Genomic DNA, 25507 nt, shown 5'->3' on the forward strand with positions numbered 1-25507 from the left:
GATGATAGCTTACTCTGAGCCCCTTTTGAGGTGTTAACATTGGATTTCCCTCATTATCCAACCCATTTATTCATTCCTTTACCCTCAGCTACTATTGCTCCTTCTCTCCACTTATACCCAAACTCTCCCCCCTTTGGAAGAGACATCAGGTTCGGCTACTGTGCTGACCTAGATTGCAAACAGCAATAATAGTCTAGTAGGTACCACCTCCCCCTCAGTCCTCTCCATTCCGTTGGGGAAAGGTTATATAGATATAGAACCACTAGGCTATTCTTGCCACCAAGCAATAGAGTGGCATTCACTCTTAACCTCCATTTTGCCAGATAAGGTGAAGGTACAATCCACCCCATCAGGCCCTTAGGATTCTAACCCAAGCTTAAAAATACAGTTTCTTGCTAAGGAATCATCCCTGTTTTCAGCACTTTGTATTTGCAGCCCTGGTCCTATGACCAGTGTATCAAGCACAAAAGAAAAAAGTTGAGGTGATGTGAAGAAGAAAAAGTACAGTCATTAAGCAAAGATAAGAACTTGGTAACTTGGTAAGAACTGCAGAGTCGCCCCGCATCCTTTGCCACCCCCTTTCCCCCAGATCCACCAGAAAAAAAAGAGGACTCTGCCTGGTGGGGCCGCTCCTTTAGCCCCACTTCATGATGAATGAGAGCACTCTCAGGAGCTCATGAACGTAAGCCATACATTCAGATGTTTACCTCCCATTCTACACAACCAATGTTTTCATTGCCCACTCACTTCTCTATTAAACTAGTACTCTGAGGAGGACATCTCTCTGCCCATTGGTTGGACACTATGAGCTGTATATTCCTCGGTCATGGTCAACCATCCCAAACTGTTATAATTATCTTCTGTGTCCAGTTCTTCTTTAGTACTCTGAGCATTTGCATCTACTGTCAGATAAGCAAAGCCCAGTCCAGACTCAGTGTCTACTCCTATCAGGACCCATTTGTAAACTACCATGGTTACAGCATCAGTCTCATTTGCCACCTATATGCAGGGCCTTCCCAATGGGAATCTGCCACCTAGCCATCTACAATCTCTATTGTGCTTGCAGATAAAACAGTTCTTACGGGCATTTTGTGCCTCAGAAGGTACAAGAGGATTATGTCTAGATTCGGTCATCTTTGCATTGCTGCATGCCCCATTACCCACTTATGTCATGGGCCCAGGTGGCCACCTCAAGCAAGCACACAGGGATATTGCCTGTTGATTCCAACTGCCTTACAAACCTGAAAAGGGTTCTTCTGATGAGCATCGACATGTCCTACCTTAATGCACACTTCAAATTCCTGCAGCGATTTCCATAGGGCTGTGCCCTAGGTGGGCATCCCTTTAATAGGCCAGGTTTCCACTGTTCTTCTACACAGCCATATGGCCAAGCCATTGGCCTCTGCCTATGAAACAGTAAAAACCCAAACACAGGGGCGGCTTTTACCACTGTTCGATTCATCCATGCTGCTAGAAAAACAGCATGCAATTCAGCCCACCAAGCTAATTTGTCTTTACCTTCTCCAATCAGAATGGTGGCCTTCCAAACAGGAAGTTCACCTTGGAACTGCCATCCACAAACCAACTAGCTCTTTGTTGGGCCAGTTATGAGCTGTTTATAGGACACTGCCCAAGTGACAACAGAATCCAGCAGCTCCTCACACAGCTCCCAAGTCAGTCTTAGGGGGAAAGAGGCTCCCTTGAGTAGCTCCTCCTTGCATTTTCCATTTTATTACAGAACTCTTCTGGGCACTGCCCTACCTATTGAAGTGTTATCTGACATTGTGCAAGACATCATAAGTATTTCAGTTTTCAAGTTTATGACTTTATGAGTCACAGTGGCTGTTTCAACTACTGTCCAATAGCAAGGCAATAATTGCCCTTCAGGTGGGAATTCTCTAGTCCAAAGTCCAGTAAGTCACTCCTGGCAGGCACTCACAGGCTTCTGCCATAAGCCCCAGTCTATGGAACACTACAGTCCACTACCGCACAGAGAATTTGTCCATACGAGCACTTGGACTTCTACACTGTGTGGGCTTCTACTGGTTCCCCTTTAGTGTATCCAATTAATATTGAAAGGTGAATTTACCTGACTTCTGTTTTACAATAATAAAGGAAATATTCCCCAGTCAGATATAAGGTCCATCTCCCTAATACAATCAGGTAAAAACCTGTTCAAACACACCAATTCTCACAAACTTTCACTTTACATGCCTAACTGTAGCCTCCATTAGGACCTTATTAACAGGTTTTGGTTTTACAATACTAGGGCAAAGTGTTCCCCACGCCAGACATAACTCATTACCATAAAACATTCAGGTAAAGGAGACATGACTTCTTTACATAAAGCCTTGTTTAAACATTCCAACTTTCAAAATCCTATCAACCCTTACATGTTTATATTCTCTCAACTGCATCAGGGCTTTATCAATGGGTTTTGGTATTTGGTACCACAGTGCAAGAGGCTCCCATATCAAGGAAATCCTGGGAACTTTCCTTCTCCACCTCCTGACCATTTTACCCACTCTTGTGCAAAAGGCTTTGGGTCTTGCCCAGGGATGAAGCCAAGGGACCCTAGCCCTTTGTCAGTTTTTAGCTCATTTAATCTATCTACCCAATGCCCCAAGCAATTACTAGTCACATTACTCATTGTAAAATCTGCCTTCAGATTTTTAAATTTCTCCAAACTGGGGTAAATATATTTGTTTGGGGCCCTTTATGTTAGGGTGGAGAGGAACCAGAAAAAGGTCCCTTTGGCCTGCCCAATCTAAATAGTGTTATACTAAAATCTTTGTTTTAACCCCATCAATATCTGTTTTATTCATCCCATTTCTTAATAACCATCTAAAGCTTTCCATTCTGCTGGGTTGAATCCCATGATTCTTCCCTTTTTCCTTTGTTTTGCTCCAAATGATATTTGCTTTATTCACCTTATTTCTTAAAAACTATTTAAAATTTCCTACCTTGCTAAGACCAGTCCCTTGATTCTCTCCTTTGCCTTTCCTCTTTCTCTTGCTAATTAACCTAATGTTTTTATTAACAGCGATAAAACCTGGGAGGGGAAGCTGAGACAGCAAATACATAAGGCTTCCCCAACTGTCCCTCGGTTTTGCAGCACTTAAGGTTATATGGGGTGTTCACGTAAAAGAGCTCCCCTTAATCACAGCACTTACTATCAATGGAGTAACATATTCAGCAGATGAATATTCCAGTTATCATAATCCCATACAGCTCATATATGAAGCATACCAACTGCTCCATTGGGGGTGTTCCACTTGGCATTTATAGGGCCGGTTGGGCAGTCCCCATTATCAGGGTAAACAAACCTTAGAGTGGCTTTTATCCAGTCCACCAGGCTGGCTGTTCCCTCGGGAATAACCTGCTTTGGGTCTGGATCACATAGAGCCATCTGTGATTGCTCCATAGTGAGCTGTGGACTCTGCGCCAACCCAAACATGGTCTCCCACATTACAGCATTTAAAACCAGATACTACTCCTAAGTTAATTACTCTCACAATCCATTTTAATAAAGGTTCTTCAGGAAACTAATTACTGATCCACAGAATGAAAACAACTCCTTCACATAATATTCCCTGGTTTCAATAGTTTCTTGGTTTTGCCCTCCCCCTACATACACCAATGGTCTTGGTGACCAGAGGTTTTGGAGGTAACTTTGTTGTCTTTGCATAATTTACCCTTTGGGGGGGCAGCTTTGAGGCTAGTAGCCAAAACTCAGACTCACTGAAATCTGATCTCCGTCTAGCATCAAGTTCTGATCCAGAACTCCATTTTAATTTCATTTTAACTATCACACGTAACAATAGCCAAAGGACTTAACGTTTCACCTTTTCCTTATTAGTTTCCATTCCCTTACATATCCAGTGAACCAAAGTGCTGGGAATTAGATCCATCTCTAAATTCCATTTGTAACTTTTATCTTTAGTAACTGAGAGCAGCACAGCTGCTGCTCCATTCCAGAGGGGAACATGCCACCCAGGAATCAATGGCTCCACATTCCCATCTTTTTACCCGCTCTCTTCCCAAACCACGTTTCCATGAGCCAAGGCCATTCTAGTGAATCTCAATTCTGTGACACCAAATGTCTAGGAAGAACTCCCTGGGTTAAAAGGAAAAAATATTCAAGGACACCTGTTAAAACCTCATGAGGAAGACTTTATTCAAGGTGGTGCAGGTGTATAGGGACCACCGTGGTGACATTTTGCAGTAAGGGGGGATCAGGTTCAACTCCAAATACTGCATGGGCAAGTGGGAATTTATAGCCAAGGAGCAGGGTGGTCAGCCAAAATCAGTGGATGGAAAATCACTAAAAGGTAAAAACAGGGATGTGGTGGGTTCTGGCTAAGCGGATTCTTACTGAAGACAGGCCTCGGTGACGAGTCATCACCTGGAGAATGTTAGAAGATGAGAAAACCAGATATCAAGGGTGTGATCAGATACTGAGGGTGAGGGCTTCTTGCTTAACTGACTTAGCAGGGTTCTTGCTAAAACTGCATTTTACAAGAACGTATACAGATGAGCCTAGAAGGTGGTTCAGGAGCCTAAAATCTGGTTAAGCAAAGAATCTGTCAGTCCTTATTCTTGTTCAAGGAAAGAGGCATTCTTCCTTCCTCTGCACAATATAAGTCTATTCTCTTGTTCGGTAGCCTTTTATCCATTAAGGACCAGATAAAGCTTTGGATGGGACTTGGTATTAGAGAATATCCGCTTAATGATGCTAGCAGCCAGACATTTAATGAGGGCAGCTTCTGTGAAAATACAAGAAAAAAGTTAATAGTTAGATTAGAAACCTAGTTTCTGAGTCCAGAGGAGAGCCAGCTGAAATTTTCAGACTTGAGCTCCAAGTATCTTTAAACGGTGGAGTGAGGGTGGCAGTGGCCATCTGAAGAATTTTCCTGGTTTGCAGTTTGAACTCTGGGGATAGCACTGAGTGTTCTGGTGAACCTGTGAATGGTCCAAACAGCAGGAGGCCTAAGAGTTGCCCACATTATGATATGCCGTGGTAATTTTTTTTTTTTTAAGTTTATATCAAGTCATCCAGTTTCAGCTTGCAGGGTTTCAGGAAAAGGGCAGTTTTAGTTCTCAGTGATAGCAAGTCAGGAGGGTGGGAGAAATAACTAGAAACATTAGTTTGGAAAATTATAGCCAGACACTGGAGGAAACCAGAGTTGAATATTTGGTAAGAACTGGCAAAATGTGCAAGACAGAACCCACAAGGCTGCACTACAGTTTTCCACTGAAACAAAAAAAAGTCTCTCTACAGTCAACCTTTTAATTCTTTTTTACAAAAGAATTCTGGTCTCATTTAAAGCCTGGGATATTTAAGTTTGTCAAGTTGTGTGTAAGTTGCTTCTGTGACATTTCAGTTAACATAAAGTTTTTGGTTTTTGTCTTAAAAAAAAAAGAATTCTGGTCTCATTAGGTTTGTCCTAATTATTTACATAGGTGCAGCAAGAATAGTGACCGCCCATACAGCCTCTTTTTGAGTTTGCTTTGCTGGAACTTTTAAGGAAATCTCAGATTAAACTTTTAAAAGCTTCTTGAGGTTAGGAAGCCAATCCAGGAATTAGCCACCAGACTTCATCTTCCCATACCTATAGGTCTGAATGAATTCCTCTTTCCTTGAGGTCCATAGCCTGAGATTTCTGGGCCTGCCAGGAAGTGACATTCCTTACCCACCTATAACGCTGGAAACCCTGTAAGCCAGATAGCAGGCCAGTTCTTTCAAGAGCACTGGCTTCAAAAGGGCAACCTTAGTCCCTTAAACCAGACTCTATGCATGTCACTCTCAAATATAACATTCCAGTCAAAGCCTTGGTAATAAAACCAATGTTTCCAATTGTATCCTGCTACAAGAATAGATTCTTCTTCAACTTACACAAATAACTACAGTATCATGAAAATAATATGCACTAAGAGTTTCCAAATTCTGGAGGGATCAGATAAGCAGAAAAAACTGTTTCATCTTTGTTCACAAAGGTATAATCAGACTGTTGTAAAGTACAGACAGTTTAAGAGCAAAAAAAAAAAGGGTTCTTTAAATCTGAAAAACATTAAAGAACTAGCACTGTTTCAAACAAAGAGTCATAAAAAAAATATAACCATCTTCCTCAGTTCATTCGGTCCCATGTAATTAATTCTTATTCTGCTCGATCTTGGGTTAGCAGTTGTATGAATCCATCAGTTTCTTCATTAGTTCTGGAAATTCTTACTCAGTCCAAAGCATGGTCTTAAAATTATTCAACTGAGGGGCGCCTGGGTGGCTCAGTCAGTTAAGTGTCTGCATTCGGCTCAGGTCATGATCCTGGGGTCCTGGGATTGAGCCCTATGTCGGGCTCCCTGCTCAGCGGAGAACCTGCTTCTCCCTCTCCCTCTGCCCCTCCCCCTGCGCATGCTCTCTCAAAAAAATAAAATCTTTTTTTTTTTTAAAGATTTTATTTATTTATTTGACAGAGAGAGAGGGACAACAAGAGATGGAACACAAGCAGGGGGAGTAGGAGCAGGCCCCTGCTGAGCAGAGAGCCCGATGCGGGGCTCGATCCCAGGACCCTGGGATCAAGACCTGAGCTGAAGGCAGATGCTTAACGACTGAGCCACCCAGGTGCCCCTCAAATAAATAAAATCTTTTAAAAAAATAAACACTTAAGAAAACAGGTCACCGTGAAACAATACTTACTCATTTAGAAAAAGTGACAAGAGATTTCAAAGGCAAATACAGAAAATTACATAGTTGGAAAAAATCTTAGCTTTTGTAATACTGAAAAGACTCAATTTTTTAAAATAATGAAAAGACTTAGAGATTTGGGCTCGAGTCATGATCTCAGGGTCATGAAATTGAGCCCAGCAGTCAGGCTCCTCACTAAGCAGGGAGTCTGCTTCTCTCCCGTTCCCTCTCCGTCTGCACCCCCCAACCCCGCACACAGCGCGCGCGCGCGCACGCGCACACACACACACACACACACACACACACACACACACACACACACTCTCTCTCTCTCTCTCTCTCTCTCTCTCTCAAATAAATGAATCTTTTTAAAAAATAATCAAAGACCTGATGAACATAAGAAGCACAGGAAATTATTTTAATTAGACACAAAAATCTTTGTTTCCTAGGCAAATTACATAAAAGGTAAAGGAAAATCTTTTTACAGTTTCTTAATAAAAGTAGACAAATAATCCAAGAAAACTTCGACATTCTAGTTTTGCATCAGGTACACTTTTGATGTTAAAGTTTAATTTTTTTAACTTATAAATCTACTTAACCTTAGCAACTTGACCGCATATATAATTCCTGTTCTGCACATCTATAACCGTTTTTCTAATATCCATTCAGTTTTTGTCCTGTATTTTTTCTTCTTTCTCATTCTGGAATAACCAGTCAGTCTGCCTTAGAAAATTACTTTTTTTCCCTAAACAAAAACACATCCTTCATGCCTTGCATACTTTGCATACAAAGTTGTTTCATAGTATTTTTATGGTTTCTAATAGTTTTATCTACATATACTGATTACAATTTTTAACCATTAATAAACTTTCTTTTACAGAGAAAACTATGACATAGACAATTGTTGTCTGTCATATATCAGCATCCTGTAGACTAGTAAACTTATGAATATGCAATCTCACAATTTCTAGAGGCATATGATTCCTCACAATGTAATTTTTCAATGTGGCAAATGACATGTTTACTAAGAGATTCAAGTACCTTTAGATTTTCTATATCATATGAAAATAAATACCAAAAATACATAAACCCAAACTCAGGTTCAGTAATGAAATGTTTTTAGTAGTTTATCTTACTTAGAAATGACCTACATTTGGGGTGCCTGGGTGGTTCACTTGGTTAGGCACCTGACTTGTGATTTCAGCTCAAGTCATGAAGGCTATGAGATCAAGCCTCACATCAGGCTCTATGCTGGGCGTGGAGCCTACTTAAGATTCTCTCTCTCCCTCTCCCTCTGCCCTTCCCCTGCCCCTGCACTCTCTAAGAAAAAAAAAAGAAAAAAATTTTTAAAAAATGGCCTACATTTTTATTTTTATTTTAGGCAGATATTAACACCAAACTAAGCTAGCCATCATCTGAAGTTATTTCCTTATTAACTATTATTTTTAAGATTTTATTTATTTGAGAGAGTGTGAGAGAGCGAGCATGAGCAGGGGGAGAGGCAGAGGGAGAGGGAGAAGCAGACTCCCCACCAAGCAGGGAGCCCAACACAGGGCTCAATCCCAGGACCCTGAAATCACAGCCTGAGCGGAAGGCAGACACCCAACTGACGAGCCACCCACATGCGCCCCCCCATTAACTATTTTTATAACATATACATGACAAGCAAGTATCACAAAAGTAAAAACCAAGGAAGATTAAATACATGGTCTCCCCCTGCCCCTTTTTTTTTTTTTTACTATAGTGCTTGACATACATCAAGCAATTCATTTTTTTTTTTTTAAGATTTTTATTTATTTAACAGAGAGAGACACAGCAAGAGAGGGAACACAAGCAGGGGGAGTGGGAGAGGGAGAAGCACACTTCCCGCTGAGCAGGGAGCCCCATGTGGGGCTCAATCCCAGGACACTGGAATCATGACCTGGGCTGAAGGCAGATGCTTAGCAACTGAGCCACCCAGGCGCCTGCAATTCATTATTATTTTATGTTTTATTCTTAGTTTGGATTTATATCTTTATAATCTTAACATCTAGTAGAGATTATGTAAGCTTGACTAGTAAGCTTAGGTAGAAGAAAAATTGTATGTCTGCATTATATTTAACACTGACAACTCTGAAGACATGCCCATTTTTATTTTACCATCAATTTCAAAAAACATAGCTTTATTTACAAAAAAAATTCATCCCAAATCATGTGTACTTAATACACTGGGTCAGTTTTGGAGCACCTGGGTGGCTCAGTTGGTTAAGTGTCCGCCTTCAGCTCAGGTCATGATTTCGGGGTCCTGAGACAGAGCCCTGCATCAGGCTCCCTGATCAGCAGGGAGTCTGCTTCTCCCTCTCCCTCTGCCCCCTCCCCACCACCAGCTCATGCAGGAGTGCACACTCTCAAATAAATAAAATCTTTAAAAAAAAAAAAAGGGCAAAACAAAACATTGGGTTAGTTTCTCTACTTCTGAGAGTTTCAGGAATACTTAATTTATGTAAGTGCTCATTTATCTCTAAGGCAGCTTGAATGAAGCTCTTTAAAGGGATTTTATAAATTAATTTGGTAATACCATCCAGAGGTAGAAAAATATCACACATCTACAACATACATACATATACATACACACACACAAACATACAATCACCAATAGCTATTGTTTAAGCCCTAGTTAGTAAGACACAGTAATACAAATTCACTGGCTTATACAAAATAATTAGTTCTTGTCTTTTCTCCACTTTCTATTTTTATACAAATTATGTTTCTAGGGGCGCCTGGGGGGCTCAGTAGGTTAAGCATCTGCCTTCAGCTCAGGTCATGATCCCGGGGTCCTGGGATCCAGCCCCGCATCGGGCTTCCTGCTCCGCGGGGGGTCTGCTTCTCCCTCTGCCTCTGCCCCTTCTCCCCCTGCTTGTACTCACACGCAGACATGTGTATGCTCTCTCAAATAAATAAAAATCTTACAAAAAAAAATGTGTTTCTAGGAAATGTCAGGCCAAGTTAATGTTATTTGTTTACCAATTGTGTAAAGACCACCTTCAAGACCTTCCCTTGCCCTGATATGGCACTTTATGGAAGCTGTGGATCAAATTTCAAGTGAGTGACCAAGGAGACATCTAGCAACTGTCTGGATATCTCCAAAGCCCATCCAACTGGCCAAAACATCCTGTCTACTTCCAGTTAGGCTTTTCCTTTTCAGGTCAAGTAGTTGCTTTGGGGGGTCCTTAAGTCCCCTGACAGCCCCCAATGGAGGGCAGAGGGCCCAAAATTCAAGTGACTAGAAAGAGTGTGGTGGAAAAAGGTCTGGCGGAGGTGGAGAGGAGGAAGGAGTTTGGAGGGGGACATAAGAAAAGATTCAACGAAACTGGAGGGAAGACTGAAGGTGGGAAGAGGGAGGAGGCGGAAGAGCAGCAATGCGAAGGGAGAGCTCTTCAAGGAGCCAGACTGGGGAGAGCTCAAGTTTCCCAAAGAGGCCAATGAAGTTCTCTATTATTCTCAGCAAAAGCATGCCAACATGGATGGAGGTAAGACAGAGCTGGCAGAAAACACAGCTAGCAGGGGTTCAAGAAGGGTATTTGAGTCAAACGAGAAGTTCCCCTGGAAAAAGCAGGCTCCAACAAAGAAAACTAAGAGGTATTATAGAGAGCCAGAAAGATAGACTTCAGTACAATGAGTCAAGGGGGGGAAAAAAGAAAGATTTCCAATCCAGAGAGTCAGAAAATAATCCCCACTCAGAAAAAAAAGAGCCAAGAAGAAGAGATTTCCAGACTGGTAGGTAGCTTTCAAACCAAGAAGCCTAGGACTCTAACCCCGCTTCTTACAAACAGCTGTTTGCCTAGCACTCTGAGCTTCTTACAGACAAACGGGACTCCAACCCAACCTGTGTTTATCTGGGACTCTCTATCTCATCTTCTGGGGTATACTCAGACCCTTAGGAATCAAAATCTGCCCTTACCAGCTTCCACGGACGTTTGTCCGGAGCAATGGTTCAGGAGTCGGACTCACCAATGGATCCCCGATCAATCAGTCAGGAGTGAAGATAAAGTCTTCAAAGGTATGCCCTTAGGGTCCTGGGTGAGAGGTCTGGGGGTCCAATGATGAATCTGATCCTATCCCAGTTGAGGCACAACTGTTAAAAGGAAAAAAATGACACTTGTTAAAGCCTGGTAAGGAAGACTTTGGGGGGTGGTGAGGCTATGAAATTTTGTAGTGGAGGAAAGAGACTGGGCTCAACTCTGAATATTGCATGGGCAAGAGGAACTGTATAGCTAAGGAGAAGGGTAAGGTCAATGAATGGAAAATTATTAATAGGAAACATCAGTGGTTAGGGGCAGGGGGGCTCTGACTAAACAGCCTAAAGGATTCTTGCTGAAAACAGGCAAAGGGCAATCAGACGTCATCTTCTGGGTGTAGTAGGAGGAGGAACCCAATCAGACATCAAGGGGGAGCGCTTCTTGCTCAACTGACTTAGCAAGGGTCTTGCTAAAACTACATTTTACAAGGATGTGTACATATGGCCCAGGAAAGGTTCAGAAGCCTAACTAAAGTCTGCCCAAGCAAAGAGTTTTTGTTACCTGTTGCTTCCTTTTACTCCACACAGAATACTTCTGACACCAGACGTGTGGGGTTTTTCTTCCCACACCAACCAATTCTCCAACACCAGCTGCAATTCAATTCAATTCTAACACTAACTGGAGTTACAGCAGACCTCATGACATAAGATCTCAGTCTAAGACTGCCCCCAACTTCAGACACCAATCACAAGTAGTGGGTCCCCATGTTACCTACAACTTCTGTCTGACTTGGCTACAAATTGTAGGTTCCCATGACCCCCTCACTGGATTCAATCACTTGCTAGAACAGCTCCCAGAACTCAGAGAAACACTTACATTTACTGGCTTATTACATAATAAAGGATATGGTAAAGAACACAGTTGAACAGCCAGACGAAGAGATACATAGGGTGAGATCTGGAAGGGTCTGGCGCAGGAGTTTCTGTCCCAGTAAAGTTGGAGTGTGCCACTCTCAGCATCAAGGTATGTTCACCACCCTAGAAGCTCTTCAAAGTCCATACTTTGGGGATTTTATGGAGGCTAATCATATAGGCATGATCAGTTATTAACTCAATCTCTATCCCCGCTCCTCTTCCAGGAAAACAGGATAGGGCTGAAAGTTCCAAGCTTCTAACCATGGCTTGGTCTTTCTGGTGAGGGGCTCCCATCCTGAAGCTATGCAGGAGCCTATCAAGAGTCACCTCTTCAGGTCAAAAGACACTCCCATCACCCAGGAAATACCAAGGGATTTAGGAGCTTGTGTCAGGAATAAGTCAAAGACTGAGTGTTAGAACACAAGATGCTCCTAGTGCTCTTATCATTTAGGAAATTACAAAGGATTCAGAAACTCTACACCAGGAACTGGGTAAAGATATACATATATATTTAAAAAAACCAAGATTAACGGATTTCATCTATAATCTTTTTGATGATGGCCACAAGTTTCAGCATTTGAGTTTGAATCACTATTTACAGCATTACATCTACTTTAAACATTCAAAATTACATTAAAAAATCCATGTGTACCTGGTGGTTTTATAGCTGAAAGCAATGACTAAAGAATGTTACATTTCTCAGTTTATAAAAGCACGATGTTTTAATATTCTAAGAGTTCTCCTGCTAATGTAAGACTTCCAATTACATTTCTACAACAGAACTGTTCTCCCAGGCATTTTACATCAACTGAAAATGTCAATTCCATTATAGGACATTTAGAATTTGGGGATGTCATTTGGCTTTAGGAAATCTGTCTAGATTAAACAAAAATCAAACCTAGACACAAAATAATTGTATCGTACATAAAACTATTCCTAATTACTGTTTACCTACCAATGTAGGATCTTGTAAGTAAGCCACATTTATTTCAATCACAGTTAAAGTGTTGGTTTTAAACCTGCACCAGATTTATTCCATCATAATCAGGTAGCTGTTCCAAGAATTTCTTAGAAAAAGGCACTTGCTGCATTACAAAGATGCTGTGCTAGGTTCAATTCAGACTATGCTGCTCACTGGTAACAATTTTTAAATTTAATCTGGGTCAACAGAACCAGAATTAGCTACATGTGTCACTATCAAAAAACAAAAGAAAACATCCTATTTTATTGCTGATTTATGCTACATTTGGTTAAGTTACCTTAATTTTCTCAAAGAATTTCTGAAGTAGCTTTTTCCCCCATATATCTTAACCTATTTGTAAATGTTTAAATACTTTAACCTCTGCAGCAGAAGAGAATTTCTATTTGTATTTTACTTGCAAGGAAAATCCAAACAGCCCCTCATATTTTAATGGCACCTCAAACTATTCTTTTTTGTGACACTCTTTTTAGAGAAGACTCCATTAAAGTCTGTCAATTAATAAATTCGTTGCTCAGTTAGCAGAGAAGTAACTGTACGTTAGTGGTTAAGAAACCCCATAATTGCAGCATCTAACACCTACTGTTGCTCCTAATGCCACTAGGCTGACTCAGACTAATGAGCTCTCCAGGTGCCACTGTCTTAACACAGGCCTGTCAAGATGAGCCCTCAGCAGTGGAGTCTCCAGAAGAATTCATCCAATCACAGTACTCGCTTCCCACACATAAACAAAGAGAACTGATTTTTAGGTTCTTTGCCACAAGGAAATGCACTGAAAACAATTAAAGCATCACATGATCTGGAAAAGAATACTCCTTCCTTTCTTTATAGTGAATCCTGACTTAGATATAAAAAAAAAAAGCTACTTATAAAGATATTTCCTCGGGTTAGTACTGGATCTCCCAACACATGCTGTTTTAACCCTGTAATTTAAGTATCAAAACTACAACACCCAATGTGTCAAAACGCGAACTAGAGACAAAAGGACCGTTCTTATGTCTTTGGCGATCGTGGTTATAAAATCACGTACCTGGGGAGCATTCGAGTTGAGTTACACACTGGATGATGCAGCCCAAAGTGGGCGAGGATCTCCAACCATCCAGAGTCAAGGCCGGTGCCCAGGTCCATTGAGCCCTTCACAATATCCCCGTCCCAACTCCTCCCCAGCCCAGGAATCACAAACTCCCTGGCCTCCAGAATCTTAACCCTGGTTTTCATACTAGTCTCCAGAACCTTAACTCCAGGTGTTCTGGCTCCCACCCCACCTCAAAAAATGTTCACAACACTGTAATGGCATTTCTCTTCAGAACTTATGCTCCCGACCGCGACCTCCGACCCAGTGTATCTCCCTCCCGTCCCCTGGGAGGCAGAGCTCCCCTTCCTTTGGACCCCCTCCCGGCAACCCTACTCACAAGCTGGCAGCGTCGGGGGGCAGCGGGCTCGACAGCGCCCTCCAGCTCGGCGCTGGTAGTTTCCTGCGACTGCAGTCCAGCAGAGGGATGCGGCAGGAGCAGGGCGCGGGGCAGAGGCCTGCCCGAGCGGCCGGCAGCAAGAGGAGGGCAGCCTGGGCGAGGAAAAGGAGCCGGGAAAGTGGTGTGGACCGACAATCCAGCAGCGGCTCCTCCTGGACGCCTTGTAGCGCCGGCGCCATTTTCCACCCCCCGACCTGGACCAAGCCGAGAAGAGCCGCCAACCAGAAAGACAGCTCGACGGAGACGTTTGGTGGCTGCGCTGCCACCCCAGGGCCCGGCTGTCGCCTGTACCCTCCGAAGGTAGGATAGGGGCGGATACGCACAGCAGCGGGGGCGGCGGCCGAGGACACACGGCTCAGGCCCTACGGACAACGCTCCTCCGCCCCGCCCCGCGACGCAACGTCTTCACGCACAGGAGCCAGCCAATCGGTGCCACAGAACGAGGTCGCGCCGGGGGCGGGACTCCGTGAGGAGGCGGGGCCGGTGATTGGGAGTTTCTTAAGGAGGATTTTAAGGTGTCCGGTAGGATGTGGCGCCCGTTTGGTGTTCCGCCACCAATTTTCCGCTGGAGGGCGCAGTAGCTTCTTAAGAGGAATAGCGGCTAAAACTCTGCAAGTCCGAAGTCTTGATTTGGGGGATATTTTCTATAATAGTAGAAAAGGATCTTCTGGGCTCTATGGAAGGGGAATGATAGAAGGGCTACCTTCCTAGTCGCGGACTCTGAAGGTATGTTACCTGGCGTTGGCCTCCAGAGCCCAGCTGGGGCCGCCGCTGCCCCCTCCTGCTTGTCTGCAGCTCCTGCAGTCCTGCAAGTGGGCGACAACTCCCACTCTCTTAACAGGAAGCATGTTATCACTATCAGTTGATGGACTGCTATCAGTTGATCAGCTCCTGAAGGAAGAGGCCCTCTATTCATCTGTGTACCTCCAGCTTCTATTTTAGCTTGGAGTTTAATAAATGTTGATGGGACTGCATCTGCAAGGCATGTCTCTAAGGAAAATACCCTGCCTTCCTCTGTTTCAGAGAAGCTGTCCTTTATGCTCACACTCAGAAAAGCAAGTGGGACCTATAAAGAGGATGTTAAATAGTCAACAAAGCGAAGGCTGGGTGTTATTTATCCTGAAGCAGAGGCTATGAAAAACTTACTAGGAAGAGCCAAGTCTGGCCTCCTTATGCTCACTCAGCCATTTCTTATATCCAAGTTTATGAATAAGACTTCGAGAATATGGTGGCTCACTTCTATGTAGTGCTTTTATACTTTTCAAAGAGCATTTCCATCTGTTACCTTGTTTGGTCTCTCAATGACTGTAAAATTGACAGGACGATTGTTGCTGATGAGAAAACAATCCCAGAGAGGTTCAATGAAGTGTTAGAAACAAATTCAGCTGAGTAAATTTGAAGATCTAGTTGGTGTTATACAACATTCATGAACCAGGCCTCATCCCACCCAGCAAAGGAGCTCTGAGGAGATGTATAAAATGGAAGGCTTTTGTAGGCAGAAGTGGATGGAAAAAACAAAGTTTCGAGCAAAAGTCACCTCCTTTGGTGGTGGGCGGGGGGCGTCTGTCAGGCACATCACCTTACCAGCGCTGACCAGGTAATTCCAGACTGACTGATGAAAGGTCACAGTCCTGGGAGTAGCGGAAACTGCAGTTAGGTTAAGTATTTAATCTTGGTTTGCTGATGTGGGGCTTAGCACAAGTGACTCCACTTTGGACCTGTTTCTATCTCAACAAATTACCTGGAGCAGAGGCACACTGGCATTACTATGGGTTTTCTGACTTTTGCAAATTGAAAGACCAAGCAGGTTAAAAAAGTGATAATGCCTAGGTCATAAGGTTGTCCTAGAAAGTAACTGAAATCAATCTTTCCATGGCAGGTTTGGAGTCACAATTATGCTTTTAAAACCCTTTTTCAATTTTTTAAGAATTGAAATATTTCTTGGATGTCCATTGCTTAGATATCCAAAGACATATCCAATGCTCCAATCTTAACCAAACTTTAAAAGCCAAGACAGCAGGGTGAAACTTACTCTTAACCTCCTTTCCCTGGCTATTAAGCATGCTTAACAACCTCCACTAAGAAACTGGGCATAGGCAGGAGTATCTTAGTACCTCTCTGAATTATGGTTTCAGAGCTTCCCTCTGGGCACAATAGAAATTCATGCTCTCTATCTTGTGTCCTCCCGAATAAGTTGTGCAGGTCACACCAGCTAGGAGCCCCTCCCAGTTCTTAATTCCTTCTGCACATTATTTTTTACCATTCTGATAGGTAGAGGGTTGTGGGATTGAGCCCCACATCGGGCTCTGCATTTGGTGTAGAGTCTGCTTGAGAATCATTGCCCCCACCTCCCCAAGCATGTGCACGCTCTTTCTCTCTCAAATAAATAATCTTAAAAAAAAAAAAACTCCTACAACTCAATAATAAAAAAAAAGGAAGAATGGGCAAAGGACTTAGACATTTTTCTAAAGAAGATATACAACGTTTAATAAGCACATGAAAAAATGCTCAACATCCTTCATCATTAAGGAAATGCAAATCAAAACCACAGTGAGATAGCACTTTACACCCATCAGGATGGCTATTATTAAAAAAAAAAAAACCCACAAAACAAAAGCAAAACAAAAAAAGTGTTGCAAGGATGTAAAATTGGAACTCTTGTGCATTGCTGGTGAGAATGTAAAATGGTGTGACTAGTGTGGAAAATGGAAACGTAAAGACAGAATTATCCTATGACTGAGCAATTCCACATTTGGGTATATACCCAAAAGAAATAAAAGCAAGGACTTGAAGAGATATTTGCACACCCATGTTCATAGCAGCATTATTCATAGTCAGCCAAAAGGTGGAAGCAAACCAAGTGTCCATCAACAGATGAATGTATAAAGAAAATGTGGTATATACACTCAGTAGAGTATTAGTCACCCTTGAAAAGGAAGGGAATTCTGATACATGCTACAACATGGATGAAATCTGAAGACATTATACTAAGTGAAATAAACCAGTCACAAAAAGACAAATATTGTTAATTCCATTTACACGAGGTACCTAAAGTAGTCAAATTCATAGAGACAGAAAATAGAATGGTGGTTGCCAGGGGCCAGGGGAGAAGAAGATAGGAGTTATTGTTTAATAGATACTAAGTTTCAGTTGGGATGATGAAAAAAGTTCTGGAGATGGATAGTGCTGATGGTTGCAAAACAACATAAATGTACTTAATGACGCAGAACTGTAACTTAAAAATGGTTAAAAGGGTAAATTTTATGTTATGTATATTTTACCATAATTTTTTTTACAAAAAAATTTAAAACCAGAAATCTAGGACTCATCTTCAAGTCTTTCCTTTCCCTTTATTCTCCATGTGCTCCCAATGGTTACCCCACATCCAGTCCATCAGCAAATCCAAAATATACCTTAAAACTGATTGCTTCTTTCCATCTCCATTACCACCATACCAGCTCAAGACATAATCATCTCTCACCTACACCACTTCAGTAGCCTCCTAACTGAACTCCTTTTTCCAATCTTGTTTCCCTCAAAACTATCCGCACGGCAGGGGCGCCTAGGTGGCTCAGATGGTTAAGCGTCTGCCTTCGGCTCAGGTCATGATCCCAGGGTCCTGGGATCGAGTCGCGCATCAGGCTCCCTGCTCCTTGGGAGCCTGCTTCTCCCTCTGCCTCTCTCTCTCTCTCTCTCTCTGTCTCTCATGAATAAATAAATAAAATCTTTAAAAAAAAAACAAAAACAAAAAACAAAAAAAAAACTATCCGCACGGCAAACAGCATGAATGTACTCTTCGACAGGTAAATCAGAGAGTGCTAGCCATTCACTTCGTTATCAGCAATTCACTACATTATCAGATATAATATGTGTGTATATTCATGTTATATATGTTATATATTACATATATAAATATACTGTATATCATATATTTTTTCATATACTAAAATAGTTCTATGGTTTTTCTTCTTTAACACATATATATGCCCATATGATATATAATATAGGCCCCATATACCGTAAGATACATGTAAATATCATATATGTAATATATCATATATATGTGTTTAACATAATTTTCAGAAATATTCATTACAAAAACTTTTTGCCAACTTGGAACACAATGAAATTCCTTAAGCTGATAAAGGATATTTACCAAAACCTGAAGCAAACTTCATACTTAATATTAACATTAAAAATACAATGAAATAGAGGCACCTGGCTGGCTCAGTCAATAGAGCACGTGACTCTTGATCTCAGAGTCACATGCTCTACTGACCGAGTTCAAGCCCCATATTGGGTGTAGAGATTACTTTAAAAAAAGAAAAAAACTCTTAAAGAAATACAATATAATACAAACATTAAAAATAGTCATCTTGGGGTCCCTGAGTGGCTCAGTAAGTTAAGGGTCTGCTTTCGGCTCAGGTCAAGATCCTGGGCCCTGGGCTTGCCCCCTCCCCCCACTGTAGGGCTCCCTGCTCAGTGGGGAGCCTGCTTCTCCTTCTCCCTCTGCTCCCCCACGCCCCCGCTCATGCTCTCTCTCTGGCTTGCTCTCTCTCTCAAATAAATAAAATCTTTAAAAAAAAATACTCACCTTACATTAGGATCAAGACAAAGATGACTATTACTGCTTCCATACAGTAAGTCCTAGAGGCTGTAACCAGTGCAGCAAGAGGTTCTAAGCAGTGCAAGCGAAGATATAAAAGGTATAAGAATTTTTTTAAAGATTTTATTTATTTATTTGACATTGAGAGGGAGAGGGAGCACAAGAGAGGGGTACGGCAGGCAGAGGGAGAGGGAGAAGGCTTCCTGCCAAGCAGGGAGCCCAAGGCGGGGCTCGATCCCAGGACCCTGGGATCATGACCTGAAGGCAGACACCTAACCGGCTGAGCCACCCAGGCGCCCCAAATGTATAAGGATTTTAAGATACAAAAGTACCCTTACTCAAACAAGTTATGATTGTCTGAAGGAAAAATCCAAAAGAATCTTCAAGTAAACTACTGGAATTAGTAAAAAGGCTCAACAAGTTTCTGACTACAGGATTGACAAACTAAAATCAATGATTAGTAAAACAGCAATTATAAAATACAATTTTTTTCAAAAGACAGCACATGCAATAGCAATAAAAACCATAAGACACCTAGGATAGAACTAAAAGACGCCTTGATCAAAGATGTGCAAGAGAAAAAATATATGGAGAACATTATAAAGCATTATTGAAAAGTATTTCCTAAAAGGTCTAAGTAAATGGAGAGTTTTACTCTGCTTTTAGATTGGAAAAATCATCATAATAAAGTTGTCAATTCTCCCTGATTGATTTGTAGACTTAATGCAATCCTAGTAAAAATCCTAAATGTACATGGTATTGCAAGGAGAAAATAACAGCAAAAAATGTAGATGGGGGCACCTGGGTGGCTCAGATGGTTAAGCATCTGCCTTTGGCTCAGGTCACGATCTCCAGGTCCTGGGATCCAGCCCCATGTCAGGGTCCCAGCTCAGCAGGGAGTCTGCTTCTCCCTCTCACTCTGCCTCTTCCCCTGCTTGTGCTCTCTCTGCCTCTCTCTCTCTCTCTCAAATGAATAAATAAAATCTTTAAAAAGTGTAGATGGATTTGCTTTACCAGATATCAAGATAGATGTTAAGCAAGTGCCTGGCTGGCTCAGTTAGAAGAGCATGTGACTCTTGATCTCAGGGTTCTGAGTTCAAGCCCCATGTTGGGTGCAGAGATTACTAAAAAAATGAATAAATAAACTTAAAAAAAAGATAGCTGTTAAAGCTATAGTGATTAAAAAGTGTAGTATTGCCACAGGGAAAGTTACATAGACTTTTGGTACATATCAGAGACTTAGTTTGACATTTGATTTATGACCCAGTTAGAACTTCAGATCATTAGAGAAAGGACAGACTTTTCAATAAATGGGGCTAAGATCATTAAATAATCACACAGGGAAAAAATGAAACTAGATCCTTTTTCACACCACATACAAAAAATCAGTTTAAGACCTAAAACTGAAAAGTAAAACCATAAAGCTTTTAGAAGAGAATAGTAAAAACTATCTTTTTCATTTTGGAATAGAAAAGGATGTCTTAAAGCAGAAAAAGATCATTCATCATAAAAAAAAAAGAATGATATATGTAGACACCATATATGTCAAAATTTTCATTCACAAAAGACACCAGTAAAAGATATATACAACAGGGCGCCTGGGTGGCTCAGATGGTTAAGCATCTGCCTTCAGCTCAGGTCATGATCCCAGGGTCCTAGGATCGAGTCCCGCATCAGGCTCCCTGCTCAGTGGGGAGCCTGCTTCTCCCTCTGCCCCTCTCTCTCTCTCTCTCTGTCTCTCATGAATAAATAAATAAAATCTTTTTTTAAAAAAAGATATATACAACATACATAACCAACGAAGTATCCCAAATTTGCAAAGATTTCCTGCAAATCAATGGGATAAAGGCAATCAACCTAAAAGAAAAATGGGCATAAAATTTTAAGGGACACTTCAAAAGAAAAAGAAAGTACAAATAGCCAAAAAGCACATGAGACATTGTTTAATCTCATTATGTGTCAGGGTTGTGGAATATTAAAGCCACAATGAAATACCACTATACATATCAGGTGGATAAAAATTACAAAACCTGACAATCCTGAGTGTTGGTAAGAAAATGGAGCAATGAGGTGTCTCATCAAAGCTAATGGGGAGGGCGCCTGGGTGGCTCAGTTGGTTAAGCGACTGCCTTCGGCTCAGGTCATGATCCTGGAGTCCCAGGATCGAGTCCCGCATCAGGCTCCCTGCTCAGCAGGGAATCTGCTTCTCCCTCTGACCTTTCCCCCCTCTCATGAACTCTCTCTCTCTCTCTCATTCTCTCTCTCAAATAAATAAATAAAATCTTTAAAAAAAAAAAAAAGCTAATGGGGATCAGAATTAGTGTAACCACTTTGGAAAACAGCATGGGATTATCTAGTAAAGCCGAAAATGTACATATATCACAATGTAGCAATTCCACTTTTAGATATACACCTTAGAGACAGGCATGCTTATGCACTGGACACATGCACCAAAATGTAGACAGCAGCCTTAGTATAATTGCCAAAAACTGGAAACAACCCAAACATAATTCTGAGCCAAAAATCCAAATCACAAGAGTACATCCTATATTATTTTTTCATATAAAGCTTAAAAACAAATGTTTATTTAGAGATGCATACACAGACAGTGAAACTATAAAGAAAACCAAGGCAATTATTCCTATAAAAGCCCAGAGCGGTGACCCCTGCGCAAGAAGAGGACGATTGTGATTAATACGGAACACCCCGGAACGTTCCCACAGTATTCTGTTTCTTGACCTAGAGAGTGGTTACATGGGTTTTGCTTTACAACCAAAATGTGGATTTCTATTTTTTAACACTTTTCTATATGTTGTATTTTATAAGAAAGATTAAAACTGACAAATCTGCCAAAATGAATCCAGAGTGCAGCACAATTCCAAAAAAGAATGTTATGAAACTTGACAAGTTGATTCTAAAATCATGAAGAGCAGAGGGCCAAGAAAAAACAAGATTATTTTTATAAAAAAAAAATTAAGTCAAGGGGTTGATACTTCCAGATAATAAGACTTATAATAATACTTTAGTTATTAAGAAACTGGGGAAGAGACATAGGGATAAACAACAAGAACAGAATACAGAGGGGCACCTGGGTGGCTCAATCTGTTGAGCGCCCAACTCTTGATTTTGACTCAGATCATGATCTCAGGGTCATGAGACTGAGCCTCACACTGGGCTCCACTCTCAGCTCAGAGTCTGCTTGAGATGCTCTCTCTCCCTCTTCCCTTTGCCCCTCCCCCTGCTCACATGCTCTAAATAAATAAATAAATAAATAAATAAAATATTTTATATTAATTAATTACAATTTAAAAAATTTTTAAAAAGAACAGCATAGAGAGTCCAGAAATCAAGTCATGCCCACAGGGAATCAAGTCATGCCCACGGGGAAACTTGACTCAGGTCATATTACAAATCAACAAATACACTGGAATGTAAGAAATAAAATAAAAGGGAACCCCCAACTCACATTATAATGAAAATAAAACCCTAATAGAATAAAGACCTCGGGGTAGAGAAAGTAGACAGAAACTACTCTTTGCCCACCAAATCTATTCCCCCATTCTTCCATAATAATCACATTATAGCTGGGCACGTTTTCCAGCCTCCCCTGCAGATGGGTCTCGTAAGGAAATTAATTTCTTATAATGGGATGTAAGCAGAACTGTTGACTGCCACTTGCAGCTCTGGAACTTGACATTAGGTATGCCTTCTCCATGCTTTCCTTCTCTTTCCTGCTGGTTGGAATTTGAATATGGCAGCAATTCAGCTTTGGCTACACAACACAGTGATATGCCCAAGGGGATGGCAAACTCACGAGATGGTATGAACCTGGCTCCCCAAATGTCTACATACAGCAAAGCCACCTCAGCAATCGGGACTACTCATCTTGGGACTGTTTTGTGAGAGGAACAAATGTCCCTATTCTTTAACACACACCATTTTGGCGTCTCTTTGTTATAGCATCTCCGTCTTCACAGACACAGAAATATTTTGTAACCATGACTTAAAGAGCACCAATTAGTTGGAAAAATGTTGATAAATATGCCTACATTATAAAATGAAAAATATCTATACCATAAAACGCCATAAATAATGCAAAAATAGAAGCTATAAATGAGAGCAGATATTTATAATGCATATCCAGAGTGTATAAAAAATGCCTCAGATCAGTGGAGAAAAGATAACCCAAAAGAAATACAAATAAAGGAAATAAACATGAAATCACAGAAGAAACCAAATGCTCAAGTAAACATTATAAAAAATATTCAACTTTAATAGTAATCAGATAGATGTAAATTAAAACTACCCCCCCAAAAATACAATTCACATCCAAAAATTGTGAAAGTTAACACAAATATTAAAGTCTAACAATACCAAATGTTGGCCATGAGCAACAGGAACTCTTGCACCCTGTTTTTGTAGCAGCTTAAATTAATATAACCACTTTGAAGAATAACTTGGAAAGATCTAGTTAAGTTGAGGATGCACCTTACTATAATAGAATAATTCCATTCCTAGGTATATACTCTAGAGAAACTCTTGTGCATTGATATACGTGAGTGTTAATTGCAGCATTATTTGTAATAGTTGAAAATTGGGGGGCACCTAGTGGCTCAGTCATTAAGCGTCTGCCTTCGGCTCAGGTCATGATCCTAGGGTCCTGGGATTGAGCCCTGCATCGGGCTCCCTGCTCAGCAGGGAGTCTGCTTCTCCCTCTCCCACTCCGCCTGCTTGTGTTCCCTCTCTCGCTGTGTCTCTCTCTGTCAAATAAATAAATAAATAAAATCTTAAAAAAAAAAAGAAAAGAAAATTGGAATCAACCTGAAAGTCCACTAACAAGAAAATAGATAGATGTAGTGGCACCACAAATAAATCTCAAAACTTAATGGCAAATGAAAAAAGCAAACTGCCAGCAGATAGGTCTGGTATGTCCAAAATACACCAAGTTTTAACTATGCAAAAAATACTATGTAGTAAATATGTAGTAAAAGCATGTGAATGATAAACACCAAATTTGAATTTCTTGAGAATGTTGTGGCCTCTGTGGACAGAAGGTAGGGAATGGGTTCATGTGTGTGTGAGCACATGCTTTAGATTGTTTTTATATGGGCAGAAATCAGCCTCTGCATGTGGGCCTCCAAAGAGGGAAGCAAAACTCCATGAAGGATACTTTGTATATTCCTATAGGCTTTTAAACAGTCCTGTTTACAATTCTGTTTGAATTTAGTCCCCTTCCCTCTGTTTTAATTTTTTTCACATTATCTTCAAACGTACAGCAAGGGTCCTTAAATTTCAGCAGGTATCAGAATCACCTGAAGGGCTTGTTAATACACAGATTGTTGGGCTGGCTTTTGGATTCTGTAGGTCCCCGGTAGCACTGGAGAATCCACACTTCTTTTTTTTTTTTTTTTGTAAAGATTTTATTTATTTATTTGACAGAGACAGACACAGCGAGAGCGGGAACACAAGCAGGGGGAGTGGGAGAGGGAGAAGCAGGCTTCCCACTGAGCAGGGAGCCCAATACGGGGCTCGATCCCAGGACCCTGGGATCATGACCTGAGCCGAAGGCAGACGCTTAACGACTGAGCCACCCAGGCGCCCCGAGAATCCACACTTCTAACGTCCCAGGTGACGCTGCTGTGGCTGGCTCACGGACCATACTTTGAGAACCACACTCTGAGACCTACAGGGAAATCTATTACACGAAGCCCATGTGTTTTTGTGGTTGTGGGGAATTAGACAAAGCAGTGAAAGAAAATGCGGCACTCTCTACCTTCACCTTGGGCTGAGGCCAGCGTGGAAGCTCAGAACTCTAGGTGGCAAAGAGAAGCGCCCACTGCGCAGCAGGTGGGAGCCAGGTGTCAGTGCAGTGAGTTTGATAGGAACCCCCTTTTACCTAAATACTTGCCTGAACAGGTACGTATGATGTAACTGGCTGGGGAAATAACTTCCCATCAAACCATGCCCCCTCCCGTCCCCTGTCTTCAGCAGAAAACTCCAGGTTCACACCCCACGGTTGGGGAGGAGGAGGTTGAAAATGCTGACTCCATTGTGTATCCAGCAAACCAGCCTGTCCCTGGGCTTTGGGAGCCTCTGAGCTAGCCTCAGTCCAATTGTCTTGTTTGCAGCTGGCTGGGCCCACTCCCCAGGCCTGCTCCTTTATCCTCCCCAGGTTGGGGGTTGGGGGGGACCTGCTCTCACTGTGGATGAGACACTTGGGATGGTTTAATGGGCCCTTGGGAACCTCAGGGTTTGATTATTCTCAGCAATCAGCAGGAGCAGTCATGCGTTTCTGGGCCCTCCAGCTTCACCCTGCTCACCAGCCTTCCAGGCCTGGAACGTACCCACAAACCCTTTAGCTGACTAAAAGCCAGGGAACTTGTGTGCGAGCCTGTATGGGTGTGTGTGTGCGTGCGTGTGTGTGTGTGTGTGCGTGTGTGTGTGTGTGTGCGCGCGCGCGCGCGCGAGTGCGTGCACACGTTCAAGGGGGAGCTGAAAGCTAGTGCACAGAAGAAAGCCAGAGGCCTGGGGCTGATCATTATCTCCAGGCCAGAACCTTCCAGTCCCTAAATGGGACCCTGGTATTCTGCCAAACAACCAGACTCTCACTCTGTATAATGAAGTTCTCATTGATTATCCTGTTGATGTCCCAAGAGACCGGGGCCCAGGGAGGTCCATCTGCTGCCAAGCCCGGTTCCTTGTTCCACTCCCCCCATGGAAATGAGGGTGCCCCCTTCAACTCCCCCATCGCCTCACTTCCCCAGCATAACGGCTCATCCACAAGGGACCCTGGTCCTGGGGCTGAACTGAAGTGACAGCAACATTTTATTAATTGGACTAATGAGAGGCCTCGGCC

The 25507-nt window shown here is 42.0% G+C and overlaps 1 protein-coding gene across 7 annotated transcripts in view; it reads right to left on the reverse strand.

Moving 5' to 3' along the window:
* The window catches only part of LRIG2 (leucine rich repeats and immunoglobulin like domains 2), a 71315-nt gene extending 56245 nt beyond the window's left edge, over positions 1-15070 (reverse strand). For 2 of the 7 annotated variants that reach the window (XM_025872441.2, XM_025872440.2), the window contains exon 1: positions 13986-15070. In XM_025872441.2, the coding sequence (XP_025728226.1) occupies positions 13986-14224 (239 nt within the window). In that variant the 5' untranslated portion in view covers positions 14225-15070. Of the gene's footprint in view, positions 1-10622; positions 10943-13985 lie in introns of those variants that run through there. The other 5 variants (XM_025872439.2, XM_073896114.1, XM_073896113.1 and 2 more) reach the window with 5 other exon arrangements.
* Positions 15071-25507: the final 10437 nt, after the last annotated feature.

The sequence above is a fragment of the Callorhinus ursinus genome, unplaced genomic scaffold (assembly GCF_003265705.2).
Source record: "Callorhinus ursinus isolate GAN/ISIS: 27379988/994484 unplaced genomic scaffold, GSC_fseal_2.0 scaffold9, whole genome shotgun sequence".
NCBI classification, from domain to species: domain Eukaryota; kingdom Metazoa; phylum Chordata; class Mammalia; order Carnivora; family Otariidae; genus Callorhinus; species Callorhinus ursinus.